The following is a 14,846-nucleotide window of genomic DNA, read 5'->3' as shown; positions in this document are numbered from 1 at the left end:
CTTTTTAGAGTATGATTTTTGCTTGTAAAATAATGTTCTAATGTGACATAAATGTGAAAATAGATTAAAGTGTTTTAGGTTATTTGTTAATTTTTTTTTCAAATAAAAAAAAGAGATTTTCAAAAACAAAAATGAGAAAGAAAATGATTTAACAATCAAAGCCTTATATATATATATATATATATATATATATATATATCCACGTGGTTTTAATCCCAGCACGTATAAGAGAGTAGAATCCAATATCCACCAGCGAAAGGCTCGAAACCATGGCGAGCCTCATCATCTCCAGCTCAGTCTCACTCACACGCTCTCAACCTTCCATACCCACACGTGCTTTCTTCAAACCTCCGCACGTGTCAAAACCTCCTGCAATTCGCTTTCTCGGCGACCCATCTCGACGGAGAACCAGAGGTTTGACGGCGGTGACGCGTGCGGGTCCCAGCACGAGCTACTACATCTTCGCTTTTGCGCTCCCATTCTCTCTTTTGGCTATCACTATCTTCGCCTCCATCAGAGTCGCTGATAAGCTCGACAGAGACTATTTTCAGGAGGTATGTGAGGCTCTGTGAAATGGCGTTTTTTTTTTTTTTTTTTGGAGTTTTGTGTATTTGATTGGTTGTGAATGCTTCTGGGTTATGTGGGTTTGAAGGTTTCGGGTGAGTGATATGAAATTTTGTGTCCGCATATTTAGTATTTGATGAAATTCCGCAATTGGGTTACACTAAACATGTTTAGTCAAACACCCAACAGCTATTCACTCTCGAAGCTTGGCTTATCTAACACAGAAATGAATTGTGGGAATTGGAGAGGAAACTTTTATGTTGAAATTTGTATTTGTCCAAGAAAAAAAAGCATGGATTTTTATTGTACTTTTTGGTCGCTTCTTAATTCTTGTTTCTTACAACGGGAAGGGCAGGGGGATGATTTCGGTGTGTGCCATATTTTGGATATCAAAAAATGAGGTGGTTTCATTTGTTCTATAATCAAGTTTACCGCAAGGTAACATATTTAGGGTGCAAATTTGTTATTTGCATGCAAATTCATAGTCTTGAAGGGAAATGTGGGGGAGGAGGGGGAGAGGAACTGAAAATGATAGCTTTTCGCACACAAATATGACAGTTAAACTTGAACTGGGGTTCTTAAAGATGTGGCTAATGGCCAATTCTGGCAGTTTATATCCTATGCAACATTGGTGGAGCTAATTTCAGTGAAAATATCTATCTTTACTCACAATGGATATATGCTTTAAAATACAATTTGAAATTCATATTTTTTGTTTTTGTTTTTTAAATTTTTAATGTTTACTAACAAGAGATTCTAATTCAAGACCCTTACAGAAAGCCCCGCTACAATGTTTCTTAAACAAGATCATTTACCATGTGCTATGTGCAAACCTCAGCTTTTGAATTTTGACTTTCAATTGATAAAATCAACTGGCTTAATCTAGATGCTTGAGTTTCTCAGTTTCAGCTTCAAGTTTCTCTCTTTCTCGGTGATTACTTTGTGTTTGTAGTCTCACATTCTTTATGATCAGACTCACTTTAATGAAGCAATTGTATTTAGAGAATGTGCCATAATTCTTGTTACAATGAAGTTGCTCTGTGCAAAAAGATTTCTATCCCATACGTACGATTTCTGAATTCTTTTCCTTGTCTTGTTCTTGAACTAGCTTGAAATTAATCAAGCAATCAGAGAAGCTAATGAGGATGAAGACGACGAGGAGGAAGGGGAAGAGGATAAGGAGGATGTTAACATTTCCTTCAAAAAGGAACCTGCCCTTCAACGCACTCGAAACCGGCCCAAAAGGGCAGCCTAGACTTTATCTTTGTAGATCCATAATGTATATTTTTGTTTTAAAGATCAATGACTTATTGACAAACCAATTGCTTGAAGTTTCCAGTCATTGTTCTCATTGTTTTAGTAACAATTTTGAAATGTATATCAGTTGGACTTCATCTTCCAAAGAGCACAATGTAGTATTCATCATTGGATAATTACAAACATACTGGGTGAAGAAGCACCTTCTTAATGGATGTAAAAATTAGGAAATAAATATTGTTATACGATTGCCATATAATATCTGTTACGTCCCAATTATATAACAATCGTATGGGTTCCAGTCTTAATTTGGATAACTGGTCACATACCCTGCTGCATGTAAGAAATGATAATCCTGAGAAGTCCATGACAATTTTTTTTACCATCTAACTTGAGTTCACAATATCGACCAATTTAGAGATTGCAGTTAACAAAGCAACAAAAGAGTAAATACCAATTTCCCCAACTGTTTAGACCGAAATAAACATTACGAATTCCACATATCACTTTTAAGGGAACTTAAGGGAATCCAGGGAAACAGGTTTCCTCTTGATAGAAGAGATATCACTATAACAAGGCTGTATGAAATTGGGAAATAACAGAATCTGCTGGAAGATCTCAATTAACAAAAAACTCTCGCAACTCTGGCAAGTAAAAGAAACACAAGCCACATTGATCATGTGAGGTCCAAAAAATCTATGTGTTCTTTTAAAACTACAAATATGAGATTCCCTTGCTCTTCTACAGCTCCTGGACTCTCATATTTTATCCCTTGTAGGTGTTGAAAAAATAGCATTTCACAAGCGCACCACTTGCCCTTTTGCTTATGAGGTATGAAAACAACACAAGATACATAGCTCCATAGCATATCTGCAAAACCCACTTCTCCCATCTCCATGGACAGAATTTTGCAATATGCGATAAATCAGCAATTGAAATATCTACTAGCAAAAAACAGAAGGCCAAGTCTCCATCACTTACTACTGATCAGGGGGCAAAACTGACCCTCTTCTTAGTTTGCCCCCTCCTCCAGCAATCACCTCTTTGGTTACCAATGCCTTGAAACTTGGAGCTTTTTGTAGCTACATATGGATGAGAACCTTCCCTCTTCCAGGAACCCTCAACCCTGGTTTCCCAACCTTCACCAGTTCTTCTAAATTCCCCATGCTTTAGCTCATTATTATAATTATTATCATTGTCCCACTGTTTCCAATCCCGTGCATTTCCCCCACAATCTCTCCATCCTCTATTTGGATTTGGATTAAACCTGCTTTCCCAAGGATGGTTACTATTATACAAATTCTTTGGCTCCTGCTGGTTCCAGCCCCAAGCTTTATTCCCACGATCACCCCATCCTTTATCCTTCACTGAGACCACAGCCTGACAGCCATGCTCCCAAGAATTGCCACCTTTGTCCCAATTCCTTGGTTGGTTGACATGGTTTCCCACCTTATTCCAACCCCATGACTTGTCGCCACAATGAGCCCATGCGTTGTCCATCGTACCTCCATTGCATTGAGCGAGGCCGGGTTCCCAAGGATTGTCGCCATTATTCAAATTTCTTGAATCATTTTTATTGTCTTCCCATTGGTTCCATCCCTGTGCTTTTTTTTTTGAAGCTCCACTATCCTGCATATTGTTGCATTCCCAAGGATTGTCATTATTTTCATGGTTCATATTGTGCCCTTCTGAAGGATCAGACACTGAGTTTTTTGTCTTTTTGTTTTTACGCCACCCCTTTGTATTCCTTTCTTCCTCATCAGGAGCAAACCAATTTCGATCCAATTCCTTAATCAGTTCAGGATCAATGGTAGGGTTCCAATCTATGTCATCAATATAAACATCCGGATCAGGAAGAGAGATATCGCATTGGAGTCCATTGATCTTTGCCCAAAAACGTTTTTTCGCATTTTGAAATGCCTCTTCACCCGCAGAATCATCCCAACTAAGTATATTGTTGTGGCAATACATAAACTTCTTGGCGTCTACTACCTTCCCCCATGGTATTGATCCAACCAAAGTGCAAAATTTCTTTTCCCATAAAGGCACACCATCTTGTAATCCTTTAGAAAGAAAAAAGAAAATCAATTTATTAGTCCACTCAAAACATTATTGCTTGGAATAGGTAACATATATGAAGAAAAAGAAAGAAAGAGACCTCATGAACTACAACAACTTTCTTGACCAATAAAACATCAAGCATTGAAGCTCCATGTTCCTTGTTCAACATACAAAGAATATCATGAGAAGCACATAACTATCCCCTTAAAACTTTCAAAGAATTCCCTAACACCGATAACATGCTAGACTGAGATACAAGGCGAGCTAGGACACTTCTGATTAAAAAAACACAAAAATTCTATCCATTGGCCAAGCAATCAAACCTAAAATCTCTGACCTATTCCAACACATAAAAACTGTTGATTGGCTAATTAGACAAAAATATTAATAGCAGTAGAAAAAAAGAAAGATCTGCAAATGCAGAAGTATTCTAAGGAATCTATATGTATGGAAAGTGTATGAAAGCATGTAAATTTCAGTGGCATTGGATCTGCAAATATAGGATTCTGAGGTGATAACAGACTTCCTGGCTTCTTTCTAGCTACTATGGAATGAAACAGTCGATAACATTAATACAGTCAATGTCTAAACAACGTAAAATTCAATATAGAAGAATACAAGAAAAATTCAAGGAATTAGAAGAAATAAGTAATGGAACTGAAATTTCACATGAAACCCATCAACACAAAATAACAATGCTAACGATTCTACAAAAGCACAAAACCCAATTCAAAAAAAGTTTTCAAAATCTTGAAAAATGAAATTCAACAAATTAGAAGAAATCTGTAATGGAACAGAAATTCAGATAAAATCCATCAAGAAACATGACAATTCCAGTGATTCTGCCAAATAAAAAAAAAAACCCCAATTCAGTAAAGGGATCAAAATCTTTTGAATAAGAAAAACCCAAAAAATCAGTAATGAAACTGAGATTCCAGACAGAACCCATCAAGGAAAATACCATGCCAACGATTATACATTTTTTTGATGAATAATTATACAAAATTACAAACACCAATTCAATAAATATATCAACATATTGAATAAGAAAAATTCAATAAATTAGAATAAATTAGTCCTGCAACTGAGATTTCAGATAAAACCCATAAAAAAAAAAAAAAAAAAAAACAACTACAACAATTCTACAAAAGAACAAAACCCAATTCACTAGAAGGATCAAAATCTTGAATATCAATGAACTAGAAGAAATCAGTAATTAAACATAGATTTCAGATAAAACCCATCAAGAAAAACAACCACTCCAACGACTCTACAAAAATTACAAACCCAATTCACTAAAAGGAACAAAATCTTAAGACAAATTAAAAAAAAAAAAATAATAATAATAATTTAAAGTTACCAGGAGGAGGACCAGGGTCGTGCGGTTCAGGGGGCGGCCATGGAGCTCGTGGTTGACGGAAAATTCTACGCGGGGGACGATTTCTCCAATTGCCCATTACACCCAAATGCACGCAAAACAAAAACTTCTCCTCAAATTCTCTCTTTCTTTTCGTTCAAGATGAGAGACAGAGAAAAAAGAAACAAAGAAACAAAAGAGAACGAAAAACAAAAGCAAAAGAAAAGATGTTTCTCAGAAGCAAACCTTGTACTTGTACGAGCAAGAACCAAGATTTGCCTTCTGTTTCAGAAGTGAAAGATTTACCACAGAGGAGTTCGAAAGTTTCTATAAATATCTCTTATATTTATAAGCATGTTTATTTTTATTTTTATTTTTTTATTTTTGGTAAGATTATAGGCATGTTATTATCTCGGTGATATTGCATTTTTTTTTTCTTACATGTTCGCGGAGATAATTATATAAAGGTCGGAGAGAAATTTGAATTAGTTGATTTTTTCTTTTTGTGTGTGTTTTTTTAATGCATTCAGGGTTTTTAGTTGATTTTAATGAAATTTATAGGTTCTTAATTTTTACATAATATTTAGGGTTAATAACTTTTTTGGTTCGGTTTTAAGGTTTTTATTTTTTTCTCTACATTTTAAAACCAGGCAAATCTGGTACCTCACTTATGAGAAAAGACAAAATTAATACGTCTGTTAATTTCTGTCGGTCTCAATTAACGAAATTTCACATCATCTTCACTAATATCGCGACACATGTCCCAAAAATTAAAAATAAAATAATAATAATAATAAAAAAACTAAACCTATAAAAAAATAAAAAAAAATAAAAATTTTATGGGGTGACCAGCCACCCCTAAGGGCCAAAAAGGGAGTGGCTCGAGCCACCCCCAAGGCCAAAGGGGGTGGTTTCGGCCACCCCCCTTTTTGGCCCTTGGGGGTGGTCGGCCACCCCCATTGGTCAAAATAGCCACCCCATAAAATTTTCATTATATATATATATATATATATATATTTAAATTATTTTTAATTTTTAGGACCCGTGTCGCGATATTAATGGCGATGCCGTGGAATTCCGTTAATTGGGATTGACGAAAACTAACATAAATTTTAATTTTGTCTTTTTCCATAGGTGAGGTTTCAGATTTGTCTAGTTTTAAAACCTAAGGAGGAAAAACTAAAAACGTTAAAATCGAGGTACTAAAAAAGTTATTAACCCTAATATTTATATACCCATAAAATACTTTGTTGTTTTAATTAAAAAGACTATTTTTTCTTAAATTTATAAATAAGTAATATTATATACCACATTTTTCATTAAGATATATCTCATAATGATAACATTATAACTTTAACATCTCCTTAAATCAATTCCTATTTTAAAAGAATATATTCAATATTCAATATTTAGTTATGGGTGTCATGTCATCGTTATAAGAAAAATATAGTATATAACATTACTTTTTATAAATATACTTATACTCAAATCCTACATTTTTAATTTTTTAACCAATAATTTTATTTTGTTTAAATTAAGTTTCTATTAAAGTCGTAGAATTTTAGTTGAAGAAAAGCTTTATCCTATTTGAACACACTATGCATTTTATTTTTTTTAAGGGGAAACTTCACTAAAGACTCCTGAACTTCTACCTGTTTTGAAATACCACTCCTAAACTTCAAAATCTCTCAATTTAGTTCATTGATCTTTCAATTGCTCTCAATTTAGACCTCTCCATCAATTTTAACCGTTAAAAAATGCCAAAAAGACTAAATATCCAAATTTTTTGTTTTTAAATAAAAAAAAACATTTTAGAAGTTGAAATTTTATATAAAAGTCAGGGGTATAAATGTCTTGTAACGTTTAAAATCTGACGGAATGATCCAAATTGAGAGCAATTGAAAGTTGAGAGGACTAAATTGAAAGATTTTGGAGTTTAGGGAGACTTTATCAAATCGGGTGAAAGTTTAGGGGTCTTCAATAAAATTTTATTTATTTATTTTTTTTAATTTTCTTACTCTCTTTTCATTTTCTGTATTTTTCTTTCTTTTTGGGTAATCTCGCCATAGCTCTTTCTTCATATTGTATGTTCAAAGCCCACAGATGGAAGAAACTTTTAAGTTTTAAGTATTGGGGTTTACAATGGGCTTTGGCTCCATTGTCACCCACAACCAATGGCCCTAAACGACAGCTCACTTGGGCCCTTACTGATCCAGAAGGCTACTTGTATTTTTAGGCATCTGCTTTGTCCTTTCAACATTTTTTTTTTTTTTTTGACTAGAACCTTGAACCGTCAACTGCTTACAAAAAAAAAAAGAAAGAAAGAAAGTTTAGAATATGATATAGTTTTTACAAACTTACATGACAGTATAGGAGTCTACATTTTAGTGAGTTTTACAAGCCCACCAGACCCTAAAGCTTTTCAAGCTTAAGCATTTACTTTCTAGTTAGCGAGAGACCTAAGTCTTAGAGCTAACATGGGATCAGCCCAAGGACCTATTGCTTTAGGTAAATATTTAATGCGTCCACCAACCAAAGTGAATTAGGATCCTCTCCAATTTAAATGAACAAGAGAATATCCAATTAGTTATAATAGATGCGTATTTTTGTCGACTCAAAAAGTGAAAAGATAAAAATACCTCTCAAGTATAACTAACTGGATATTATCTCGTAGATTTGAAATAGGTACGATCATGTTCCAACCGGAGAAGTCATCTTTGAAGGAAAAAAACAATGTGTTTTTTTGGATTTGTGTGCTTCCTGGTTAGAACCCATAAGGTTTTAGGGCTGACGTAACAAGCGCCACATGAACTGTCAAGTTAATTTGTAAACAAAGTGTCATGTACAGATTAATGACCCTTGTAGTTTTAGTTTAATGAGAAGAACATGAAGCTAACCTTAGATTGTGGGCCTTGGATGCTTCTAAATTATGTATGGGCTGTATGCAGCTATTGTTGAATTATAAGAGTTGCAGCTACAATAACATGCATTTTCTTCTGTTTTGTACCCATAGATGTACTATAACCAGCAGTAAAGCACTAAAATGGTGCAGGTACTCGCTGGAAAAATGGTACCAGTATTTACATTCTTCACTGTCTCCAGTATATTGCACAATGTGTTCATAAACAGTAGCACTAATTACATCTTCTGCAATAGTTACCAAAGAACATGTAATGCAGGAGAGAGAGTTCTTTAGTAATACTAAGTTTTGGGAATCGGGATCAGCAGTAATTTAATATAGTATTAGAGCATAAGTTTGACCATTGACTTTGTAGATCTACCTGTTTAAGCTTTTGGAATTAGTGATGAGTTAATTAATTGTAAATACTCTAAGACACCAACTTTAACCTTACAGGTTTTGGTTTCAAAAGAGTTTTAAGAGAAGCCAGAGAAAGTCCTCTCCTCTTGTGTAGGCGACACGCACAAAGAGAGAATTATCTTCATTCCTTTTAAAAAGATGAGAGAATGTATTATGACTACTCATCTCTAGGGCCCTTGCACAGCTGTCTTCACTTCTCACAACCCAAGAAGGTGCTTTCCTTCCTTCCCCACATTCTCTCATCTCTTCCACATTTGTGACTCCCCCACTTTCCTCAATTATAGCCCTCGGCGCATGTGTTTTGGAACAGTGGCCATGTACTTCCTTAATTTAGAACCGTCTATATATATACACACATAAAACAAGTACTCTTTTGACTTTACTGCTAGTGGCAAATAATATCAATGGTATTAACAAGGAAGCTGCAAAGTCTATGGATGCCCTTCCTCCATCCAACTTGAAGGGGACTCTCTCAATAAAGGCTTTCTGTTCACTTATTAATGGCCGCTTGCCCGTCTACTCATCCTTGAAAAGTAGACCGTTTTGAAGATTTCAAGATGTATTAACTCTCGTGCACACCTAGTGGTAAAATAGGCCGCTTCTTACTTTGTGTTTAAAAACATTCCCGGTAATTCTCTTTTTTTTTTTTTTTTTTTTTTTTTTAAAGGATTAAGAATGGTAAAAAAACCTCATTTCTAATCCCTTTTGCTCTTTCCCCACATTGAATAGAAAAAAGAAAAAAGAAGAAAAAAAAAAAAAAAAGGAAGTGGAAAAGTCTTAAGGTCTTGATCATAGCTAGTTAATGTTGATAGGGACTGGCCAGGCGGCCGGCTTAGCCAGCAACATTAGTTACTAAACATACACATTTTTATTGGCATGCTCAGGAAACAAATAGACTGATCATCAAGTGAAGATTAAAGATTTAAATGCAGCAAGAGTGGATCTCCATCATACATGATGGGCTTCCAATGCATGTTATACTTATATCCTCAAACTAAAAATAAGTGAAGGGCAGTTCTGTGATTTGACTCCCAACAGACACATGAACATGTCTGTTACAGTCGAGAAAATGGGAAGTAGGAAAAGGAGAGAAGAGGGCCCATGAGGGAAAAAAGAAAAAGAAAAAAGAAATCTTCATTATTCATAAAAGGTTCCCTCCAGGACTACAAAATGCCTCTGCCTCTTCCCAAGAATCACTCACTCAAAGGCCCACATAATGAACAGAAGAAATCCATCATCTAAAGGAGATAAATCTGCATGATTGGATAGATGTACAAACATATGTTCCAATTTAAGTTGTTTTCAACTAATAAATTTAACAAACTTTTGGGTGTTTGTTTGTGATATCAGTTTCCCAAGAAAAAAAAATATACCCATCCCCCTCTTCTTGGGATTTCCTTTTCTGTACTTCCATACCATAACATATAAACAATAGTTTATCAGATTTCAAGGCCATCTCTCTGAAAGAAACTTTTTTGATGCCTTGATTCTTGTTTGATCTGTTGAATATCAGGAATACAGAATTTGTTGCTGTTGGGTAAGATGCTATTTCCAATTTCATTCACATTCCATTTCTGATGTACAATTGCTAATCAGCCTCATATTCTTCTCTGCTTCCAGCTTTCAAATCTTATATCAAGTAAAAATTTTGAGTTAGTTAATTGTAAATCAGTTCATGACTAATTTACTTTGTTGATAACCAATCATGTTGGTATAATTTTTAACCATTTTTTTCCTTAACTGATGCGTGTATATGCTATCAGAAACACCCCACCAGCATAGTTCCAGAACCAATCAGAACCTTCTTAGATCAATGTGATTTGTCGGTTCTTCAATGGCTAAGAAGAAGAGCTGGTTCAATATATTGAAGAGGTTCTTTATAAGAGAGACGCAGTTGAAACCAGAAAAGGTAAAATAGTTTGCTTTTTTGTTCAGCTGGGCTCTTTGATTCTGTTCCTCATTGCTAGAACTATATTATCAGGAGAAGAGAAGGAAATGGATGTTTGGAAGGCTTAAGATCAAAAGATTGGCTTCACTCACTGCACCATCATCCTTAAGTCTAGGTGAGGCAGAGGAAGAAGAAGAGCAAAGCAAGCATGCTCTCACAGCCGCTCTTGCCACCACTGCTGCTGCTGATGTCCTATCAGTAGATGAAAATGAGAAAGAAGAGTTTTCAGTCATCAAAGTTGAAGCTGATGCCCCTCAATCCAACCGTGAAATCCTTGAATTTGCTGCCACTAAAATTCAGACAGCCTTTCGGGGTTACCTTGTGAGTTTAACCAACCATTTTCATTAGTTTCTGCTAATTGATTCACTGCTAAAAGATATATAGATCTGGTAAGGAAATTATTTTGAGTAACATGGTATTTTTTAGTAAGTGTTGGAAAATCTATGTATGTGATAAAGTAATGCACATTAGTAGAAAACATATTTCAGGAATTTGGGATTGGGAACTCAACTTATGTGGGAGAATTTTGTAGGCAAGGAAAGCTTTGAGGGCATTGAAGGGAATAGTGAAGCTTCAAGCTATTATTAGAGGCAGAGCTGTGAGAAGGCAAGCTATGACTACCCTAAAGTGCTTGCAGTCCATTGTAAATATTCAGTCACAGGTCCGCACAAGAAGATTTGAAATGGCCGAAGGAGATTGGAAGTATGATGGAAGTAAAGAATTGCAGACTTTAAGAGACAAGATAATAAGGGTATGGGGATCAGCATGAAAGGACTCATTCTAATGTTTTCTAAAATCTCTAATTAGCTAGTTTAGTTAATATCCCTTAATTTATTATGTACTATAGATAATTTGACTGATGTGCAAATTTATGATTTTCAGATGGACTCGAATAGTGAAAGAAGGTGGGATGATAGCATACTGTCAAAGGAAGAGGCAGAGACATTGTATTTAAGTAAGAAAGAGGCCATGATTAAGAGAGAAAGAATAAAGGATTACTCATTCAGTCATCGGGTAATTAAACTCCTATGCATTGTGTTCTTCTGATATATATTTTTCAAATTTAGGCTCTACTGCTGAGTTTTCAACTGGAAATTGTTTTTCAGAAGTCAGCAGAATCAGAAAGAAACAAGGTAAATGGAAGATGGAGGTACTGGTTGGATGAATGGGTGGATACCCAAGTTACTAAAAGTAGAGAACTTGAAGATTTGGATTCAGTTTTAACTTCAAATCCAAGGCCAGGAGTTACAGGAGAGAATTTTGGAAGGAGACAACTTAAGCTAAGAAATATTCAAGTACAGAAGAACTTTGAAGGATTGGATTCTCCAGTATCTATTTCCAGGAGCTCATTTCATCATAGGAGGCAATATTCACTGGGAAATCATAATTCTTTCTCAAGCTCCCCTGTTGTTCCTGCTTACATGGCTGCTACTGCATCTGCAAAAGCAAAAGCAAGATCCATGAGCTCACCAAAAATAAGGACCAGGAGTCTTGAAACATGCTCTGAGAGCTATTCACCATGTAAGAATAAGTTGTCTCTCATTTCTCCTATGACTACTGAAATGCCAACCAGTGGTAGGATTGGCAAGATTAATGGTTACCAGCAAAAATCTCCGAGCTTGAAAGGCATTCTAGGTCCAATAAAATCCAGTCGGACAGTGAAGGATCTCAGCTTTGACTCAGAGTACTCGATGCAGATTTGGCATCAAAATGATTGCTTCAGATGATTTCAAAAGTTGGGTGCTAGAAGAGAATTTGGTTAGCCTGTAATTTAAAATAGTTTGAATAGGAAAACAATGGAAAACTATGCCATCTTGTCATTAATTGAGTAGCTCATATTAATACTACACAGTTGATTAACACACAGTCTATCTTCTCGTCACGACTTAATAAAGGACACCCAACAAGTGAAATTTTTAGTTGAACTAGAAGGTGAATGACCGTAAAAACACAAAAGATTTGAGGTATTTCGGCCTTAGAGGCTTATGTCCACCACTAATAACTGCCTTAAGGCTGCATTTTTATTGTATTGAATTGTATGATACAATGGAGTTATATTCTCAAGAACTGCTTGTGAGCAACTAACAACCCCCTCATCCCCCAGAATCACCTAGGTATATATTGATAGCATTGAGTAATACTTTTTGAGCTTATATTTGGATCTTTAATAAGTTCATGCGTTTATGCAGCATGTCACAGAATTGTTCTGAGTTTCTTGGCACCCCTGAAGTCTTCCATGCCATTTTTCTTCACCAAAGTGAGAGATACCAAGCCTTGAGACCACATTCTTGAAGCAGTACATCATACAAACCTTTTGGGCATACATCACTCAAGGCATGAGTAGTTAATGACAAAATATGACATAAAACATTAACATGGGCTTATCGGTCCCAAAAAAACAAATTAAAGAAAGTGTTAAATCACCACTTATTTTAAAAGTTTAAGTTAATAAAAATTTGAAAATTTAATCACTGAGTTAACATTCTAACATTCCTCTGTAGGCTCAAATTGCTCAAACCGTAAAATATTTAATTGAAATGGGATGAATTTAGAGTTAGGGTTCGAATTCAAAATCTTTGCTTTAATACTATGTTTAATTACTACTTATCTCAAAAGTTCAAGTTCATAGGAAATAGTAAATTTAATTATTTGGTTAATATTTTAATAATTCATTCAATATGTAAGTGATTATTCGTATATTTTAGAACAACATACCCTCACTAAAAAAAAAATTATATATATATATATATATATATATATTACTAACTGCACAAAAGAAACTGTAAGTTACAAGCTCATTCTCTATTACCTAGTGCTGAAGATGCTTGCATTTGTAAACTAAATTGTTATTTATTTTGTTCTTTAAAAGTTTCCCATGGACAAGATGTACTACAATTCATGTGAAGAAAGCAAAAAAGAGAAGTAGGAGGCCCAAATAGGAGGTGATCGAGTCTTCTCCAAGTAACCAAATGGGATAATACAGCTCAGCCCAAGAAAGTGATTGCCATGATATGGAGAAACAATGCACAACCACCCTAAGCTCTTTTGTACACAAATCTACTTTTTCATTGATGAATTTCAGCTTATGAACATAAAATCTAAGCGTATGGGGAAAAAATTTCTTACACATGTCTGTTCTTGTTGGGAAAAAAAACAAAAGGCACCATCATTATAGTACCTTTTGACTAGCAAGAGAGCTCCTTGTGACTCCACTAAATAGACACTGCCAACTTTCCTTCCTCCATGCTGCTTCAAGTCCCCTAATCTTAGGACAGCACATGATTTCTGACACTTGATAGAAATCCTCTTTACAGAAAATATATATATATATATATATATATATATATATATATATATAAATGGAAAGAATATATATGTGTGAGTGGTTAATTTTATATCGTATAATTGGACTCAATTTAATATATTTAAGATTTTTAATTAAGATGAGGTTCAATTCTAACATATTATATCAGAGCTCGACTTTGATATGTTCGAATTGTTCTTGAATTGGTTTGTATATTTCCATATTAATAAATACATGAAATATGTGACCTCATTCTTGTCTGTCTGACGAGGCAAGGTGATGATGATACTTATAAAAAGAATAATGTTATTTAGTAAACTGTTATATGAATGTCATACAACTTGATAATGTGATAGTAAAAATTAACCTTTGGATTCATACTTTAAAAAAAAAAAATGTAATGACTAATTTTTACTGTCACGTCATCCTAATTGTATGACAAGATTTTATATTTGTGAGAGACCAAAAGGCGAATTACAAGGAAACGTTTTAATTGACTTCTTAAGAAGGTATTAAAGCAAGGTTTTACTATGAAGAAAGGAGAGAGACTTTTAGTAAAAAGGGGCTCACGTTTCACACAACACGGCTTGTTATCTTGTGAATAGATTGATTGTTTGCTATACTTGATGAGTTGTGGATTCACATTTTCAGCTGTAAAATATTGATTTTACATTTATTTAGGATCTGGAGATGAGAACCAAATATATATATATATATTTTGTGACATAATAAACATAATGAGTAGTAATTAAAGTTGCTATATATCCTGCTACCTCACGTGCGGCATGTTATTGCACAATTTTTATTTTTTATTTTTTTTTAATTAAAAAAGAAAAAAAGGTTATAGAGAAGAATCCTTACCACTCTTGATCCGAAAGGAAGAGGGAGTGGAGGAACTAAAAACCGAAAAGGGGGTCATGAGTTCCCCAATAATAGACCAAAAATGAAATAAAGCAGTGCAGCAAAATATATAAAGGCTAGGAAATAGGTCAAACAAATGACCCGGTCATCTCAAAGGGCCGCATGAAGCGGTTAC

General features: G+C 34.6%; 3 protein-coding genes across 3 annotated transcripts; 2 read left to right on the top strand and 1 right to left on the bottom strand.

Moving 5' to 3' along the window:
* The first annotated feature begins 238 nt into the window (after positions 1-238).
* Positions 239-1,969, top strand: HCF153 (high chlorophyll fluorescence 153). The gene is made up of 2 exons (XM_059578012.2): positions 239-554; positions 1,673-1,969. The coding sequence occupies exons 1-2, from the start codon at positions 270-272 to the stop codon at positions 1,817-1,819; spliced, it is 432 nt and encodes a 143-aa protein (XP_059433995.2). The 5' UTR covers positions 239-269; the 3' UTR covers positions 1,820-1,969.
* A 299-nt stretch (positions 1,970-2,268) lies between these two features.
* On the bottom strand, positions 2,269-5,540 carry LOC132184740 (uncharacterized). The gene is made up of 2 exons (XM_059598481.2): positions 5,243-5,540; positions 2,269-3,884 (listed from the first exon to the last, which is right to left on the bottom strand). Exons 1-2 carry the CDS (start codon positions 5,337-5,339, stop codon positions 2,809-2,811), a joined length of 1,173 nt encoding a protein of 390 aa, XP_059454464.2. The 5' UTR covers positions 5,340-5,540; the 3' UTR covers positions 2,269-2,808.
* Positions 5,541-9,686: 4,146 nt separating this feature from the next.
* Positions 9,687-12,372, top strand: IQD11 (IQ-domain 11). The gene is made up of 6 exons (XM_059574800.2): positions 9,687-10,095; positions 10,322-10,467; positions 10,540-10,827; positions 11,039-11,257; positions 11,389-11,520; positions 11,613-12,372. The coding sequence occupies exons 2-6, from the start codon at positions 10,393-10,395 to the stop codon at positions 12,231-12,233; spliced, it is 1,335 nt and encodes a 444-aa protein (XP_059430783.2). The 5' UTR covers positions 9,687-10,095; positions 10,322-10,392; the 3' UTR covers positions 12,234-12,372.
* The last annotated feature ends 2,474 nt before the right edge of the window (positions 12,373-14,846 follow it).

The sequence above is a fragment of the Corylus avellana genome, chromosome 2, assembly GCF_965113065.1.
Source record: "Corylus avellana chromosome 2, dhCorAvel1.hap1.2, whole genome shotgun sequence".
Taxonomy (NCBI): domain Eukaryota; kingdom Viridiplantae; phylum Streptophyta; class Magnoliopsida; order Fagales; family Betulaceae; genus Corylus; species Corylus avellana.
Note: the sequence above shows the minus strand (reverse complement) of the source record. Positions and strands in the feature narration are given on the sequence as shown.